Raw genomic sequence first — 16,361 nt, forward strand, 5'->3', positions numbered from 1 at the left:
TATTTGATAACTTGACAGTAATATTACAACTAAGTATGTACACAGGCAGTAAAGTGATCTTATCGACCGACGCGTTACAGTACTACCTGGGTGCATACCTTGCAGTATTCTCGTGATAACATTATTATTATATACATTTTCTTGCTCGTAGTAGTCATATCATATCTGATACTATCCCAAAATTACAACGAAGACATTTTGCGTTCAGTGACGGGGATTTTATTCTCATCACGCGCTGATGGTGCTTTCAAACAAAAGAAACTGTTCGAATGTAACAGAAAAGCGATGAACAAATACCAAATAAGTCATTCAAACGCGTACTTAACACTGTTGATTATGTTCGAACGGCATTTCACGAACGGGTAAATTCTATTGTGCTCGGTGTCAAATGTATGATACATAGTTGTATCCACCTTATGCTCGAAATTGACTTGCATGTGACCCGGATCAATTCCATAAAATAAACATTCGTTTTATTGCTATATGATTTGACAGAGTTCTCCTCGCCAGATTAAAATACCTTATACTGAGGTATATTCCCTATTTAAAATATACATGATTCTTATTACTATAATTCATCATCGTGCCCAATCCGCGTGCGAAGACGGGGTATGTTGTTTTCAATAGTTTCAATTGTAACCTTGTTTTAAAAGATGTATCAATATATTACCAACCCTTTTGTGGGAAACGTTAATAAAATAAAGCAATAAATCATCACAAGCGTACAATATGTCCGCAATATTCATTTATATATCGAACGATGTTGTCTGATATATGTGATTAGATCTAATATCTAAATATAATGATTGTGGAGAAAGGTTTTTTGAGAATAACAGCTGGAATTACGATCAATAAATAGAGAATGATTGCCATGTGTTTGTGACAGAGAATGTTCTCACAAATCTTCATATATTATTGTTGCAGGAACCTCGTTAATACTGATGGTTTTTTATTGAATATCAAAATGGGTTTAATGAATCAATTGATGTTCTTTCAGGAAATATAAATTGGAAAGTGAGATAGCAAATATGACGTGGAAGATTAAGTATGAAGATATAACATTTAGTCATGTCAACAAAAGCCGTTTTCTCTCGCTGAACGTCATGAATAAATCAATGCTTCTCGATGTAAGTCAATTATGTGCGATTTTTACAATGTCTATCCGATTAATCAGACGACGAGAAATTGTTATAAATTGTTGTTATTGGTGAACACGTGAAGCTGGTTGTTCGGAGCGAACTCATGTGTGGTCCATGGTATTGCAGGTAATTCATGTGTTCCCCGCAGTTATTCCTAATGTACTGAGGTTCCAATATGGTGCCTCTACGAATGGAAAGGTAAAAGTGTGGATACCCTATATGTTTGAAGAACCGCAGTCCAATGAGCAAATGAGATAGAGCGTTCGGATGTTTTTTCACGCGATAATCTGTTATTAATTTAATGCTGGGAAATCGGCCTAATCAATTTTACAATGGGTGAGCTTATGTGGATACGCATGTAATATTGAATTACTATTTTCAGAATGAAGACGACATGGCAGAACAGCAGATCTTCGCCAATGTCGGACATTACAAGGTATATAACGTTTCGTACATCTTTGTGAGTCAATAATATTGTTCGTGTGTAACGCTCCAATTGTTAATTACATTATGTATATCATTTATGGAGGTAACATGGGGAGGGGTCAAACACATGTTAATGGTGCCAACGGCGTACTGTTTACGTTCCCACAAACTATTGATTGAAAATGATCGGTCTCAATATGACGAATACGTTCATAGCATAGCGACTGATATTACCTGCTGTCGTTATTGTTGTTGGGATTTCTTTTGTGTATATGCAATTCATAGAACCACCTAAATCGTCGGCAATTTTCTAGGATTTTTTTTTATGTTCATGATAAAACTTTATTTTTTATATAGACGATTGACAATTGTAACTACAATATGTGCTCCATTTGTTCCAGGGTAGTTTTGTTGCGGTAAAGAAAATTCACAAAGAGAGAATAGACCTGAACAGAGATATACTTATTGAGTTGAAAAACGTAAGGATATGCGTAATTCTTCCTTTCGTGTTTCTTTGTTTAAAACATGTAATACCAAACCTCATCAAAAGCCGCTAGTTTAATTACACATTCACAACGCACCACTAACTGAGTACATGTCACCTGTGCGCACGTGCTTGCTTTTACTATTCTACTGTTTACCTTCTTTTTTTTTCTTTTACTGAGTAATTTTGGAGTTACTGTATTAATCAGCAAGAACAAAGAAAGTGATGTATTACAGTCGAATATAGATAAAGCTCACTGATAGTCTGGAGTCAACTATTATTTATAGACATATAGAATAAATAGATTATACTGTTTTTATTATCCACCAATTAGATGAGAGAGGTTGAACACGGACATATCGTTCGTTTCATTGGAGCATGCGTAGATTCTCCCTGTATTGCCATAGTGACGGAGTATTGCCCAAAAGGCAGTTTACAGGTCAGTACAATTGCGAGTTAAAGCAATACATGATTGGTCAGTTAATGCTGAATAATGCAAAATAAATTCAAAAGTAAATATGTTATTTTTTGTATCATATATTTGTTTTGTGATTATATGTACCTGACGGTATACACGTTTTTCACCATATCAGGACATACTACAGAACGATTCGTTGCAACTGGATTGGATGTTCCGATATTCATTAATTAACGATATTGTTAAGGTAAAAACAACGGTATATTTTCATGTGATATGCAACTGTGATTTGATTATCAAATATCACGAATCAAAAGTTACTTACAATCGAGACAACATCGTTATTATATTACACCCATTAGCAGATCGGGTGGTTTGGTATTCGCGTTGTGTTAGATAGCCCATCATCAAAAAAATTAACATTAACATTAAAGCATCGCATGAATTGTCGTGTTGTTTACATGATAAACACAATATCTTTATACCGCGATTGGTGAACTGCTTTTGTCCACAATGTCTGGTTATTCAAATCGTTTTCCAAAGACGAACATTAAGAAAAGCTACTTGCTCGTGTGCGCTGTAATTATATGGTGGGAAATTTACTACATTGGTCCCCCAGGAAAATAGAAAACGAATCAATGTATATCACAGAACGTAAGTGGTAATCTGACAATCCCTATTTGTCCCTACAGGGTCTTCACTTCCTGCATCATAGCGTCATGAAACGCCATGGCAACCTGTCTTCTTCGAACTGTGTTGTTGACAGTCGGTTCGTATTGAAGTTGGCCGATTTTGGCCTCGAGAAATTTAAAGCAAATAGCTCATCAAGTGACAATGCATTCGGGGAATTGACAAGTGAGTGTGTTATATACTCTCATTTTAGGTAATGATGTTCAATCGCCGTTAACGTATACGTTTTATAGCTCATGACAATTACAATTATGAAACTGACAAGCTTCGCGATCACCAACCTGTTCCACTTTTTTAAATTAGTTAATGAGATAATGACATTTAATTGATTTCACCAAACTCCCGAGTCACTGTTATACGTGCGTTATTGGTTCATACAGCGGTTATATGCTCCCTGTGTACAGTTATTATATATATCAAGGGAAAACTCGTCGTCGAGTAAGTGGTTTTACCGTGTACGACACATTCACAAGTCCTATCCAATGACCCCGTTGTAATTTCCAATTATAATTATTAAAATTAGAAAAACTATGGGTAGCTCCAGAGGTGCTTCGGGATCCTGCTTCGACCAAAACACAAGAAGGAGACATCTTCAGCTTAGCTATTATTCTACATGAAATTGGATCACGCAATGCTCCATATGACGCCGAAACTGGGGATATGAGCGTCAAAGGTAGGCTGATATTACAATTATCCCATACTGACTGTGAATTGCATATATAACGGTGATGATCGTCGTACGGGCAGCGCGTTAGTATTTCGTGCAGTCAACCAAAACGTATACGTCGCATGGCACAACGATATTAGCCCTTTAAAGCACACCTCATCGTATACCTGTACGACTTACGCAAAATATATAATTTGCATTGATTTTGTAGATGAAATTTGAGCACGCGGTAAAATGTAACGACGGTGACGTTTGTGCATGATATCCGTTATATAGGAATAAAATCAACTTTACGTTTTCAACTCTCTCTCTCATAATCATAAAGTATTGTATTGCAAGCCTCAGTGGGCACAGTTTGGTAGGTTGGTGAGTGGATTTGAATAGTAAATTTTTAATCAAACTTGGTATGAACATTTCACTCGGTGAGTTCATGTGGCATGTGGTTAACTTTCGCGATTACATTTAATATTCTATTTGTCTTTTTTCTTCTTCATGATTTGTGCTCAATATACCCAGTTAAATTTGTGCATAGATACAGTCATGGTTTTATAATGAAAGTTTCTATACTATAATATGCAAATACCTGGTAGTAGTATCACACTTGGTTGGTTAATGTGTAACGTTTGTCCGTTTCACAAATTAATTAAATTTGCTAGATTGTTTGATTACTTGTTTGATTTTTCGGCACATCACAAGAAAGGGGGAGATCCCTGTTTATACCGCGTATTGAATTGGCAATATAATTCTAATTATTTAACTTATCCTAAACAAGTAATTAATTATACTTTAATTTAAGCAATTAACCATAGATATAGTATTATACCACAAAATAATGAAGACTGACATTTATTTTAGTTCACAGCAATATACAACAGCATTTAGCAAGGCTGGAAGAAAGGTACCATGTGGCGTAATGTATGTACATACATCCAGTTGTACGTAAACTATCATAAATGCAGTTATATTACCAAACTGATTTTGACAGCATTGATGAAGGGTGTTGGATGAATGGGGCCCTAGCAAAAATGACCATCCCCATAGCAACCGGTTAAATAGAAATAACGTCATTTCAGATGACAGAGTAGGACTGTTTATACGTGTGACTGTTCGTCATTCTCCTGACTGAACTGAAAAAAAAAACGGTAGTCTGATTTCCCTAACGGCTGATATGTGGGATTCTTGCCAAGAGCTCCATCGAAGTTGTTTATTTTATGTTAATATATTCAATTCTCTGTTTAATAAGTAAATATTCCCTTTTAATAACAGTATTACACAGGACATGTTTTATATGTCTATGACTCTATTTAGGAAAAGATATAAAAATGCTGAATATCTTTATTTTTGTCATCTATAGTTGTTGACGATCGTCCTAATCAAGAGACAGGCCTTTAGTAATTCTGATCATTGTATTCTGTCAACATTGTTTCAGTTGCAGTAGAAATTATCCAAGCATTTTTGTTGCCATTCTTGAATAATTATTATTTGAGTCATTTTTAGTGAACTATGTCTTGGGTGATACGCGATTACACGATTAAAGCTTCATGTCTGAACACCTAAGGCTGTGTAATAAAAGATTGTTAATTACAAAATATTACACGTCAAACCCCTTGGTATCGTTTCACGAGCAAATTTGATATTTTCAATTACTACGAATGAAACGGCGTAATATCACGGAATTGTTGTTTAATATCCTCGTTGCCATACTTGGTCTTACCAATGAATATTATCTGTAGGGCAAATAAAGATGATTACGTCGCTTTTTTGTACTAGATGCGGCACTGAAGGCGTTCTGTTAATGTGACATCGACACATACACATATTTTTTTTTTGGTGGAACATGGACAGCAATGTTGTTGATTTCAATTGATATTATTTTCCGCACGTTGACTGTGGAGAAAACAAGACCAATGGACTATTTCATTGAATATGGATGGCAAATTGTGATGTGAAAGTTTCTCCTTTTTAGTTATTAACTTTCGCAAACTGACGCAAAGCTCGTTCTCAATCGACTGTTGAACGCTAAGATAGAAAATGAAGTATACAAAGAAGTCGCTCAGTTGCCATAAACATTTGTGTGAACGTAAATAATTCGGGACATACAGTAACTATATTTTCAGTATATGGTGACTCGACGGATGCTGAATTATATATTTATCATAGAACAATCAGAAAGTGCCAATAAGAACATTCTATGTACGGTAAATTGATACTCTTACAGGAAATCACTCCCATAATTGTACAATTTATAAAATATCCGGTCTAAGAAATATTACACGTGGTAACAAATACTCCATTTTATTCTATATGTCCAGAGATAATTGAAAGAATAAAGAAAGGGGAGTCGCCGCCCTTCCGTCCCCAAATAGATCGAAATTTGTATCCGAATGAGGTTAGAAACCTAATGGAGTCTTGTTGGGAGGAAAACCCGAGCCTAAGACCAAATATCAACGCGATCTCAGCGACAATAAAAAAACTTAATAGGTGAGTATAGATGGCATTGCCGACTTTTTTGCACGTCTATGTTATGCACATGAAATCATGTACCAACCGTTACATATCTGATATGATATGAAGATATATTAGTATTATGGTCATAACATATCTACAGCTGGGCACTTGCGGAACTGCTCAAATGTTATCTTTTTAAACTTACCGAACAGCGCCATCATGTGTAAAAAAAAATATTCGGTACGAAAAGCTATTGTGAAATATTGAACAAATGTTAATTTGTAAAGTTAATTTCATTTTCCGTGTTTCAATGTTTATTATATTTGTTTATTTATTTATTTAGAAGCGAATCTCATTCCGATAATATCATGGATAACTTGCTACAAAGAATGGAGCAGTATGCAAATAATTTAGAAAGTCTCGTGGAACAGCGAACCGAGGCATTTCTAGAAGAGAAGAAGAAATCGGAGCAACTATTATACAGCATACTGCCAAAGTATGTAATTACAAAACATATTAAATATAACTACAATCAAACTACAATTTGTACATCTATTTCTCACTGTAATTACAAAACATATTAAATATAACTACAATCAAACTACAATTTGTACATCTATTTCTCACTGTAATTACAAAACATATTAAATATAACTACAATCAAACTACAATTTGTACATCTATTTCTCACTGTAATTACAAAACATATTAAATATAACTACAATCAAACTACAATTTGTACATCTATTTCTCACTGTAATTACAAAACATATTAAATATAACTACAATCAAACTACAATTTGTACATCTATTTCTCACTGTAATTACAAAACATATTAAATATAACTACAATCAAACTACAATTTGTACATCTATTTCTCACTGTAATTACAAAACATATTAAATATAACTACAATCAAACTACAATTTGTACATCTATTTCTCACTGTAATTACAAAACATATTAAATATAACTACAATCAAACTACAATTTGTATATCTATTTCTCACTGTAATTACAAAACATATTAAATATAACTACAATCAAACTACAATTTGTACATCTATTTCTCACTGTAATTACAAAACATATTAAATATAACTACAATCAAACTACAATTTGTACATCTATTTCTCACTGTAATTACAAAACATATTAAATATAACTACAATCAAACTACAATTTGTACATCTATTTCTCACTGTAATTACAAAACATATTAAATATAACTACAATCAAACTACAATTTGTACATCTATTTCTCACTGTAATTACAAAACATATTAAATATAACTACAATCAAACTACAATTTGTACATCTATTTCTCACTGTAATTACAAAACATATTAAATATAACTACAATCAAACTACAATTTGTACATCTATTTCTCACTGTAATTACAAAACATATTAAATATAACTACAATCAAACTACAATTTGTACATCTATTTCTCACTGTAATTACAAAACATATTAAATATAACTACAATCAAACTACAATTTGTACATCTATTTCTCACTGTAATTACAAAACATATTAAATATAACTACAATCAAACTACAATTTGTACATCTATTTCTCACTGTAATTACAAAACATATTAAATATAACTACAATCAAACTACAATTTGTACATCTATTTCTCACTGTAATTACAAAACATATTAAATATAACTACAATCAAACTACAATTTGTACATCTATTTCTCACTGTAATTACAAAACATATTAAATATAACTACAATCAAACTACAATTTGTACATCTATTTCTCACTGTAATTACAAAACATATTAAATATAACTACAATCAAACTACAATTTGTACATCTATTTCTCACTGTAATTACAAAACATATTAAATATAACTACAATCAAACTACAATTTGTACATCTATTTCTCACTGTAATTACAAAACATATTAAATATAACTACAATCAAACTACAATTTGTACATCTATTTCTCACTGTAATTACAAAACATATTAAATATAACTACAATCAAACTACAATTTGTACATCTATTTCTCACTGTAATTACAAAACATATTAAATATAACTACAATCAAACTACAATTTGTACATCTATTTCTCACTGTAATTACAAAACATATTAAATATAACTACAATCAAACTACAATTTGTACATCTATTTCTCACTGTAATTACAAAACATATTAAATATAACTACAATCAAACTACAATTTGTACATCTATTTCTCACTGTAATTACAAAACATATTAAATATAACTACAATCAAACTACAATTTGTACATCTATTTCTCACTGTAATTACAAAACATATTAAATATAACTACAATCAAACTACAATTTGTACATCTATTTCTCACTGTAATTACAAAACATATTAAATATAACTACAATCAAACTACAATTTGTACATCTATTTCTCACTGTAATTACAAAACATATTAAATATAACTACAATCAAACTACAATTTGTACATCTATTTCTCACTGTAATTACAAAACATATTAAATATAACTACAATCAAACTACAATTTGTACATCTATTTCTCACTGTAATTACAAAACATATTAAATATAACTACAATCAAACTACAATTTGTACATCTATTTCTCACTGTAATTACAAAACATATTAAATATAACTACAATCAAACTACAATTTGTACATCTATTTCTCACTGTAATTACAAAACATATTAAATATAACTACAATCAAACTACAATTTGTACATCTATTTCTCACTGTAATTACAAAACATATTAAATATAACTACAATCAAACTACAATTTGTACATCTATTTCTCACTGTAATTACAAAACATATTAAATATAACTACAATCAAACTACAATTTGTACATCTATTTCTCACTGTAATTACAAAACATATTAAATATAACTACAATCAAACTACAATTTGTACATCTATTTCTCACTGTAATTACAAAACATATTAAATATAACTACAATCAAACTACAATTTGTACATCTATTTCTCACTGTAATTACAAAACATATTAAATATAACTACAATCAAACTACAATTTGTACATCTATTTCTCACTGTAATTACAAAACATATTAAATATAACTACAATCAAACTACAATTTGTACATCTATTTCTCACTGTAATTACAAAACATATTAAATATAACTACAATCAAACTACAATTTGTACATCTATTTCTCACTGTAATTACAAAACATATTAAATATAACTACAATCAAACTACAATTTGTACATCTATTTCTCACTGTAATTACAAAACATATTAAATATAACTACAATCAAACTACAATTTGTACATCTATTTCTCACTGTAATTACAAAACATATTAAATATAACTACAATCAAACTACAATGTGTACATCTATTTCTCACTGTAATTACAAAACATATTAAATATAACTACAATCAAACTACAATTTGTACATCTATTTCTCACTGTAATTACAAAACATATTAAATATAACTACAATCAAACTACAATTTGTACATCTATTTCTCACTGTAATTACAAAACATATTAAATATAACTACAATCAAACTACAATTTGTACATCTATTTCCCACTGTAATTACAAAACATATTAAATATAACTACAATCAAACTACAATTTGTACATCTATTTCTCACTGTAATTACAAAACATATTAAATATAACTACAATCTGTAAATTTGTACATATATTTCCCACTGTTACGAAAAATAAATGATCTGTGTATTGATCCAAGGTGTTCGGGGTTAACTATATTATTATATGTATTTAGGCGACACACATGATGACATTATGAACGTTATATATCATTGTTCCGTATATCCTTCTTTTTATATTGTTTTTATTTTTTTCGGGAACAGAGCAAATAAATAAATTATTTAAAACTTGTCCCTGCCAGTTTAAAAAAAATGCAATTCCTCGCATATTTATACGTATGGGTTTTCAAAAGCGGAGATTGAAAAAGGCCCCGACTCTGAAATTTGTAAGCCTGTTTGTATATGAAACTCAAGCTATTTATTCAATATCTTACATTTTTCTGATTGTTTGACTTGTTTACTCAAGGGATGTTTATCTGCCGAAAATACCGACAGAAATGCACTTCGAGGTGAATAATACCCAATAAGCATTAAATTCCCTCACTGTATTTTGTGCATAAAGGTCAATCTAAATGTTGTTTGGTTATTTTGAACATTAAATTGGAAGAAGCTACGATTAATAACTACACTTTATATTCTGTTTGTCATATTTGCCGTTTATGACACTTATTTTATTATTGTCAATAAAACTAATAATGTGTTTCCCTTCATGTTTACAATCTAGTTCTGTTGCTAAGCAACTTATTAGAGGAGAACGCGTGGAGCCTGAAAGCTTTGACTGTGTGACTGTGTATTTCAGTGACATTGTTGGTTTCACAGCATTGTCGGCCGGTAGTACGCCACTCCAGGTAACTCATTAGCATTTTTTTTCTCGCTCGAATTTTTTTTATATTTTACATACAGATTTATTATTCATAACTAAAAGCATGTTTGTATAGCTTTACATACGTACACGATCCTATTTGTTTGTTTTAAGCGACGTTACCTGACTGATATTTTCCACAAATCGCGCCCTCTAGCGGCAATGATAATGTGACGGTAATGGGTGTATCACACCGTTTGCAGCGGTGGTATTGTTTTAAGTCACAGTCACTCATAGGCAATAAGAAATAAGTTATTTTTTTAAAGTGTTGTAATTTTTTAACTTATAAACGCCTACATAACAAAACACTAATGTGGATTTGAACGTAATTGCATTCACCATGGAGGTAAAAAGAGATTACCTCCATGCATTCACTCACATACTAAGTACGTCTTGATAACGTCCAGCATCATCTCGTCAATTGAGGGCGCATTTTATAGGCAAAGGTGGATTGCGCCATATTCGCTACATGAAAGGTGTGTTTGATTTCCTGTTTGTTGAGTAGCGCCATCAACGTCGAACAAGTCGGAGCCGCAAATCCCGTATCCCGCTAGTACTTGGGTTCTGCAGACCGGTATATTTCAGTGTAATTATGAGTCGATTTTTACAATTGTTAGAATAAAGTGAAAAATTCCGAGTCAGTGTAAAAACTTACTGAATTACTTGATAATAGTCAACAGAATGATTACCGACAATGAATGTTGACTGAAGTAAACCGTTTTGCGCTACCTTCGTTGATTTACGGTATTGTGGTACACATGTTATGAACTTCACATGTTATGAACTTCCGTTGTTTGCAAACAAGCGTCTACCCATGAGCCTATGCGTTTTTAGCGTGCGTTGTTATCGTCGCTTAGGACTCAATTTCCGCGCGTGCGCAGGTGAATATAGAAGAATAAATAATTGTATTAATATGGTCCCTTAACTCATTCTAATTAGTTCAATGGTTTCATTTGTATTGCAGGTCGTAGATATGCTTAACGATTTATACATCTGCTTCGATGCACTTATAAGTAATTTTGACGTTTACAAGGTAAGGTTTGATCGTTCCCAAAAAATCCGTAGTAGCGTAGTAGCAGAAAATTCTGAATCACGTATTAGCGCCCTCTGTAGATGGTCGAACATAAAAAATGTTATGTGCCTTGTCTGTCTAATTTATATATTCCAAATAAGCTCACTGCCAAAAGTCAGAATTAAATTTTGTTTTCGTTGTGTGTATATAGGTCGAAACCATTGGTGATGCGTACATGGTTGCTTCCGGTCTGCCAATCAGAAATGGGAACCGCCATGCCCGGGAAGTTGCTAGAATGTCTCTAGCTTTGTTAAAAGCTGTACTCAGTTTTAAAATAAAACACCAACCGAACCATCAGATGCGTTTACGTATTGGAATTCATTCAGGTATTCGTAACTCTTTCTCATTAACTGACTTGATTTAATAATATTTGGACGACACACGTGATATACTTAAATGCCCTACAGTTTTCTAATGGTTGGACGTATTTCACTACTATAACAGGTCCTTGTGTAGCGGGTGTTGTTGGTCTTAAGATGCCTCGATACTGTCTGTTTGGTGACACGGTAAACACAGCATCAAGAATGGAGTCTAACGGGGAACGTAAGTGTGTTTACAACTGAACGGAAATATATAACGGTGTATTAAAAGTGTTGAAAATGTTGGCAAAACTTAGTTGAAAGCCTTTGATCGCAATGTACGCAATTATCAAAGTTTAAAATAGCTCGGACGCCGAGATAACATGTGACAAATACTTCACCTATAAATTCAAGAGGGAGAGGCATATACAGAAAACAATTGAAGGAGATGGTGTGCATTTCAAGCTAGTATTAATGTAAATGCTTCATATCGGCCGGAATACAGAATGTGTAATGTATCTCGATTGTCGAGACCCCGTTGTTTAGTAACCCTAAATTAGCCATATATTGAGCCAATCTGTGAAAAATTTTAAAAGAAGCTAATTTCAATTGTTTTTGGTAGGTATGGGTATGGACAACTACCAAAACAAAGAAGGGGAGATAGGGGCTGGGCGGGGAAACTTTTTTATCGGAGGTCAAAGGTCATTGACTTTTGCCAAAATAGCTATGATTTTTGTATGAATCATATTTCATCACCTGAATATGGTATATAGGTAAAATTGTCGTCAAAATGCGCAGAATTAAAAAAGGAAGAAGACTTAAATTAAAAGTTAACTCTTTGCATCAAATCTTGACCTCCAATAATGAGGTAAAATGTCAAAAATTGTCATTCTATCACATAAAATGAAATATGAATAGTATTTCAATATGGTATAGAGATGATATTGGTGTCAAAATGTGCAGAATTAAAAAAGGAATAAGACTTATAATAAAAACCAACTCGTTGGATGGTGGAAGATAGGGAGAGGGAAAGGGTCTAATGGGTTCAAAGGCCAATAACCATGGACTTAAACGCGTTTTTTGAATATAACACCATATTTTTGTTTATTATTTCTATTTTGTGCTCGTTACAGCTCTTAAGATTCATCTTAGCTCATCAACGCACGCCATACTAGACACATTCTATACGTTCAAAATGGAACTAAGAGGAGAGATTGAGATGAAGGTGAGTTGTCAAACAAATCTAAGTCGATATTTGTTATGTCTCTACGATTTACGCTACAATTGTAATGTTTATCTAGGCGCGCGGCCACAAAGTTGATTAATAGTTACACTCCTCTGTTATGAACTACAATATGCACTGAACGATGAGGAATAAGTGCGCGTGCTTAAGGAGTAAATTAATTGCTTTTTATTTAGAAACAGGTTCACTCCAACGTGTTGTTTTTATCATTTCTTGTTTCGTTATTAGGGTAAAGGAATGCAAACCACACATTGGCTGCTAGGAGAAAGCCTCGACGTCAAAGATTCAAATTCTTAGCAATAATCTTCCGTTTTACTGTCTTTTAATATATATTTATAACGTGACTTTATCTATTCTTTCATTTATTAACTATTCCTCTGATATTACGTGCAGTTTTGACACTTTTTAAATGTATATATCTTGTATTCATGAGTTACCACGTGGTACCGAATCAAGCAAGCTCTATTTTACTATTGACAATCATGGTATATTTTAGCTGACTGTTTTTTTTAATATGAAGCGGTAGGTTGAAAACAAAACAAATATAGTTTATATATTCTATACTGCAGATTTGTTCGAGTGCAATTGTATTTCTTAGTGGCTGATACCAAAACAAAAAATCTTTTTAAGTCGACTTTAAAACACATTCAATAATGTATGTGTTCTTTTATATAGATGTTTTCATATGTATTATGGCGTCTTTTTAGATTTATATCATTGCTTCCTGTACATTAGTCTTATTTATTTCCAGAACGTGTTTCTTTCTTTAGTTTTTACGTGATTCACTGTGTAACTAAGAACCTTTATATATTGCTTGTTTTGTTTTTCGAAAATTTGTTATTTATATATAATACTCGTACTTTTACGGCGTTGGTGTTTAATTATCACATTCAAAGTTAAATTTAGTGAACTACTGTTTAAGCTCAAATCCCTGGTATGGTAATCGATGGTAGTCACCAATTTATAAGTACGTCTAACGAGAATTATTGGGCGCCATTTGTAAATATACCCGATATGTAAATATTAAAATTATTTCATAAATTTATTTAAATAAAATTATTTATAAATATTCTGATTGTAGTTGTTTTTAGATATGTGTGTATACGTTTCATATTTTGCAGAAAAATGACACAATGACCTATAATATGTTATTTGAGCGATTGTCACGTGTTTGCGCCGAAGAAAACTTTAATATCTGCAAATCAACATGTATAGAAAATCCACGCATTTAATACCATTACAGATTGTGAACTAAAACGACATATCAGATAATACTTTAGCCAGCATTACTCTAATATAAAAAAATCAACACACAAGTAGTTATTTGCGAAGGCGGCATTATTTTCTAATGTAATTCAGCTGGTTGGTTGGTGATGGTGGTCAAGTTTGTCATTTGACATTAAATGTAACGGTAACACACACCAATGATAACTTAAGTTCAGTACCAAAAAAACAAAAACAAAACATCATATTGTATGCCTTTAATTCCATGCTACAAATGAAACGTTGGATCATATGTCAATCACAATTGGCACGAATTTCATGTGATACAATGTATTACTAGCAAAAACAAAACAAACATCGAACATGTATCATAGCAATCAAAACAATTAAGACCTTCCGTTTTATTGTTATCCTGCATATCAAAATTCGAATAAGGCAATCTCCCAGATATTTCAAGGGCAGTAAGAACCCGGGACTCGTTGAAAAAAATCTTATGAAAACGACATATCTACTACCAATACCCCCAAACAAAAAAATAGTGTAGTTTATTTTGGACGCTGTAATTATCTAAGATCGATATCGATATCGATCAAAATTCGATAATGTCATCCGATCACCGTATTCATGTGGGTACAGAATTGAAAGCCAGGGCGTTCTAAGTTTCACAAAACCAGCATATATTGGGACCTTCTTTGTATAAAATTGACCCATTTTACTGTGATAAATTACTTGAAACTGGTACATCTTAGATTCACGTGTATTTTTGCAAGTTGTTTAAAATATTTAGGAGTTAAGGTGGCAGGGGAAGCGACAAATCATTCGCCAATGCATTGTGTTAACGCCTTGACTGAATCTCTTTATTCGCAAATACGCAAATAATAATAAATCATTACATTTCTGTCATAGGTTTGAAAATAAAGTATAAAAGACTTGAATTACATTTTCTCTTTAATTTTAAATACATGAAAACAAAATAAAGCAACACTTTCAATATCAGTCGTGTTGTCTGATGCCATTATCTTGTGAAAATCCTGCAAGGTGTTTGCTGCATGGTCCTGGAGACACGTGATAGTAATATACGCAAATCAAGACCCGAAGTGCACAGTTAACTAACACGTTTGTTAACGTTGTGAAAACTGAATAGAAAAATAAGTGTTGCGTTTTAAAAGCCAGAATGTTAAACTGGTAAATTGGTGCGTATCGTCGTGAGCACCAGAACACTCAAAGTGGTAAAGTCTGTGTTATGCAATATGTAATATCAGAGGTACATTACTTGAGGTTCTCAACTACGGTGACATGGTACCAAGATCCCGTTTCAATCTCGCTCTCGCATAAGCGTTCCAACTCAGAAAAATGTGAATGCGCATGCCCGAGGTAACTAAGATACTGGGATGTCCAGGTGGATCAAAATAGCTACTCACGATATGACGGATTACGATAAATATATGTTCTGTACATTTTCGATGTATTACATTTGTTTTCACTATGAATGTGGTAATACATGTTTTACTGTTTTATCACAAACCGCCTATGTCATTTCAGAAGGTCGCAGCATCAGTCTCGCTATCTACGAGATGAGACTTGAATGAGATCTTGGCAAGATGTCACCATATAGTACTATGCGCGTTGCAACACCCAAGTTATGTACCTCTGGTAATATCGATTATTCTCGATCATTATACGGTGGCCGCGATTGGTCACGGATTGTGAACTAGGAATAATTTTGCGATTATATCACCATATCGCATTGACCACACGGATAACAAAAATATGAAAAGACAATGTGAAAAATTACA

At 32.4% G+C, this 16,361-nt stretch overlaps 1 protein-coding gene across 1 annotated transcript in view; it reads left to right on the plus strand.

The window, feature by feature from the left end:
• The window catches only part of LOC100372722 (atrial natriuretic peptide receptor 1-like), a 32,279-nt gene extending 17,869 nt beyond the window's left edge, over positions 1 to 14,410 (plus strand). The window contains exons 7-21 of the mRNA XM_085495014.1: positions 998 to 1,127; positions 1,522 to 1,575; positions 1,967 to 2,044; positions 2,384 to 2,488; positions 2,643 to 2,714; positions 3,160 to 3,322; positions 3,681 to 3,830; positions 6,137 to 6,305; positions 6,616 to 6,768; positions 10,590 to 10,713; positions 11,692 to 11,760; positions 11,951 to 12,125; positions 12,244 to 12,342; positions 13,232 to 13,323; positions 13,570 to 14,410. Coding sequence (XP_085351140.1) covers positions 998 to 1,127; positions 1,522 to 1,575; positions 1,967 to 2,044; positions 2,384 to 2,488; positions 2,643 to 2,714; positions 3,160 to 3,322; positions 3,681 to 3,830; positions 6,137 to 6,305; positions 6,616 to 6,768; positions 10,590 to 10,713; positions 11,692 to 11,760; positions 11,951 to 12,125; positions 12,244 to 12,342; positions 13,232 to 13,323; positions 13,570 to 13,638 — 1,702 coding nt within the window. The 3' untranslated portion in view covers positions 13,639 to 14,410. The remainder of the gene's footprint in view (positions 1 to 997; positions 1,128 to 1,521; positions 1,576 to 1,966; positions 2,045 to 2,383; positions 2,489 to 2,642; positions 2,715 to 3,159; positions 3,323 to 3,680; positions 3,831 to 6,136; positions 6,306 to 6,615; positions 6,769 to 10,589; positions 10,714 to 11,691; positions 11,761 to 11,950; positions 12,126 to 12,243; positions 12,343 to 13,231; positions 13,324 to 13,569) is intronic.
• The last annotated feature ends 1,951 nt before the right edge of the window (positions 14,411 to 16,361 follow it).

Source organism: Saccoglossus kowalevskii, chromosome 21, assembly GCF_978046115.1.
Source record: "Saccoglossus kowalevskii chromosome 21, keSacKowa6.1, whole genome shotgun sequence".
Taxonomy (NCBI): domain Eukaryota; kingdom Metazoa; phylum Hemichordata; class Enteropneusta; family Harrimaniidae; genus Saccoglossus; species Saccoglossus kowalevskii.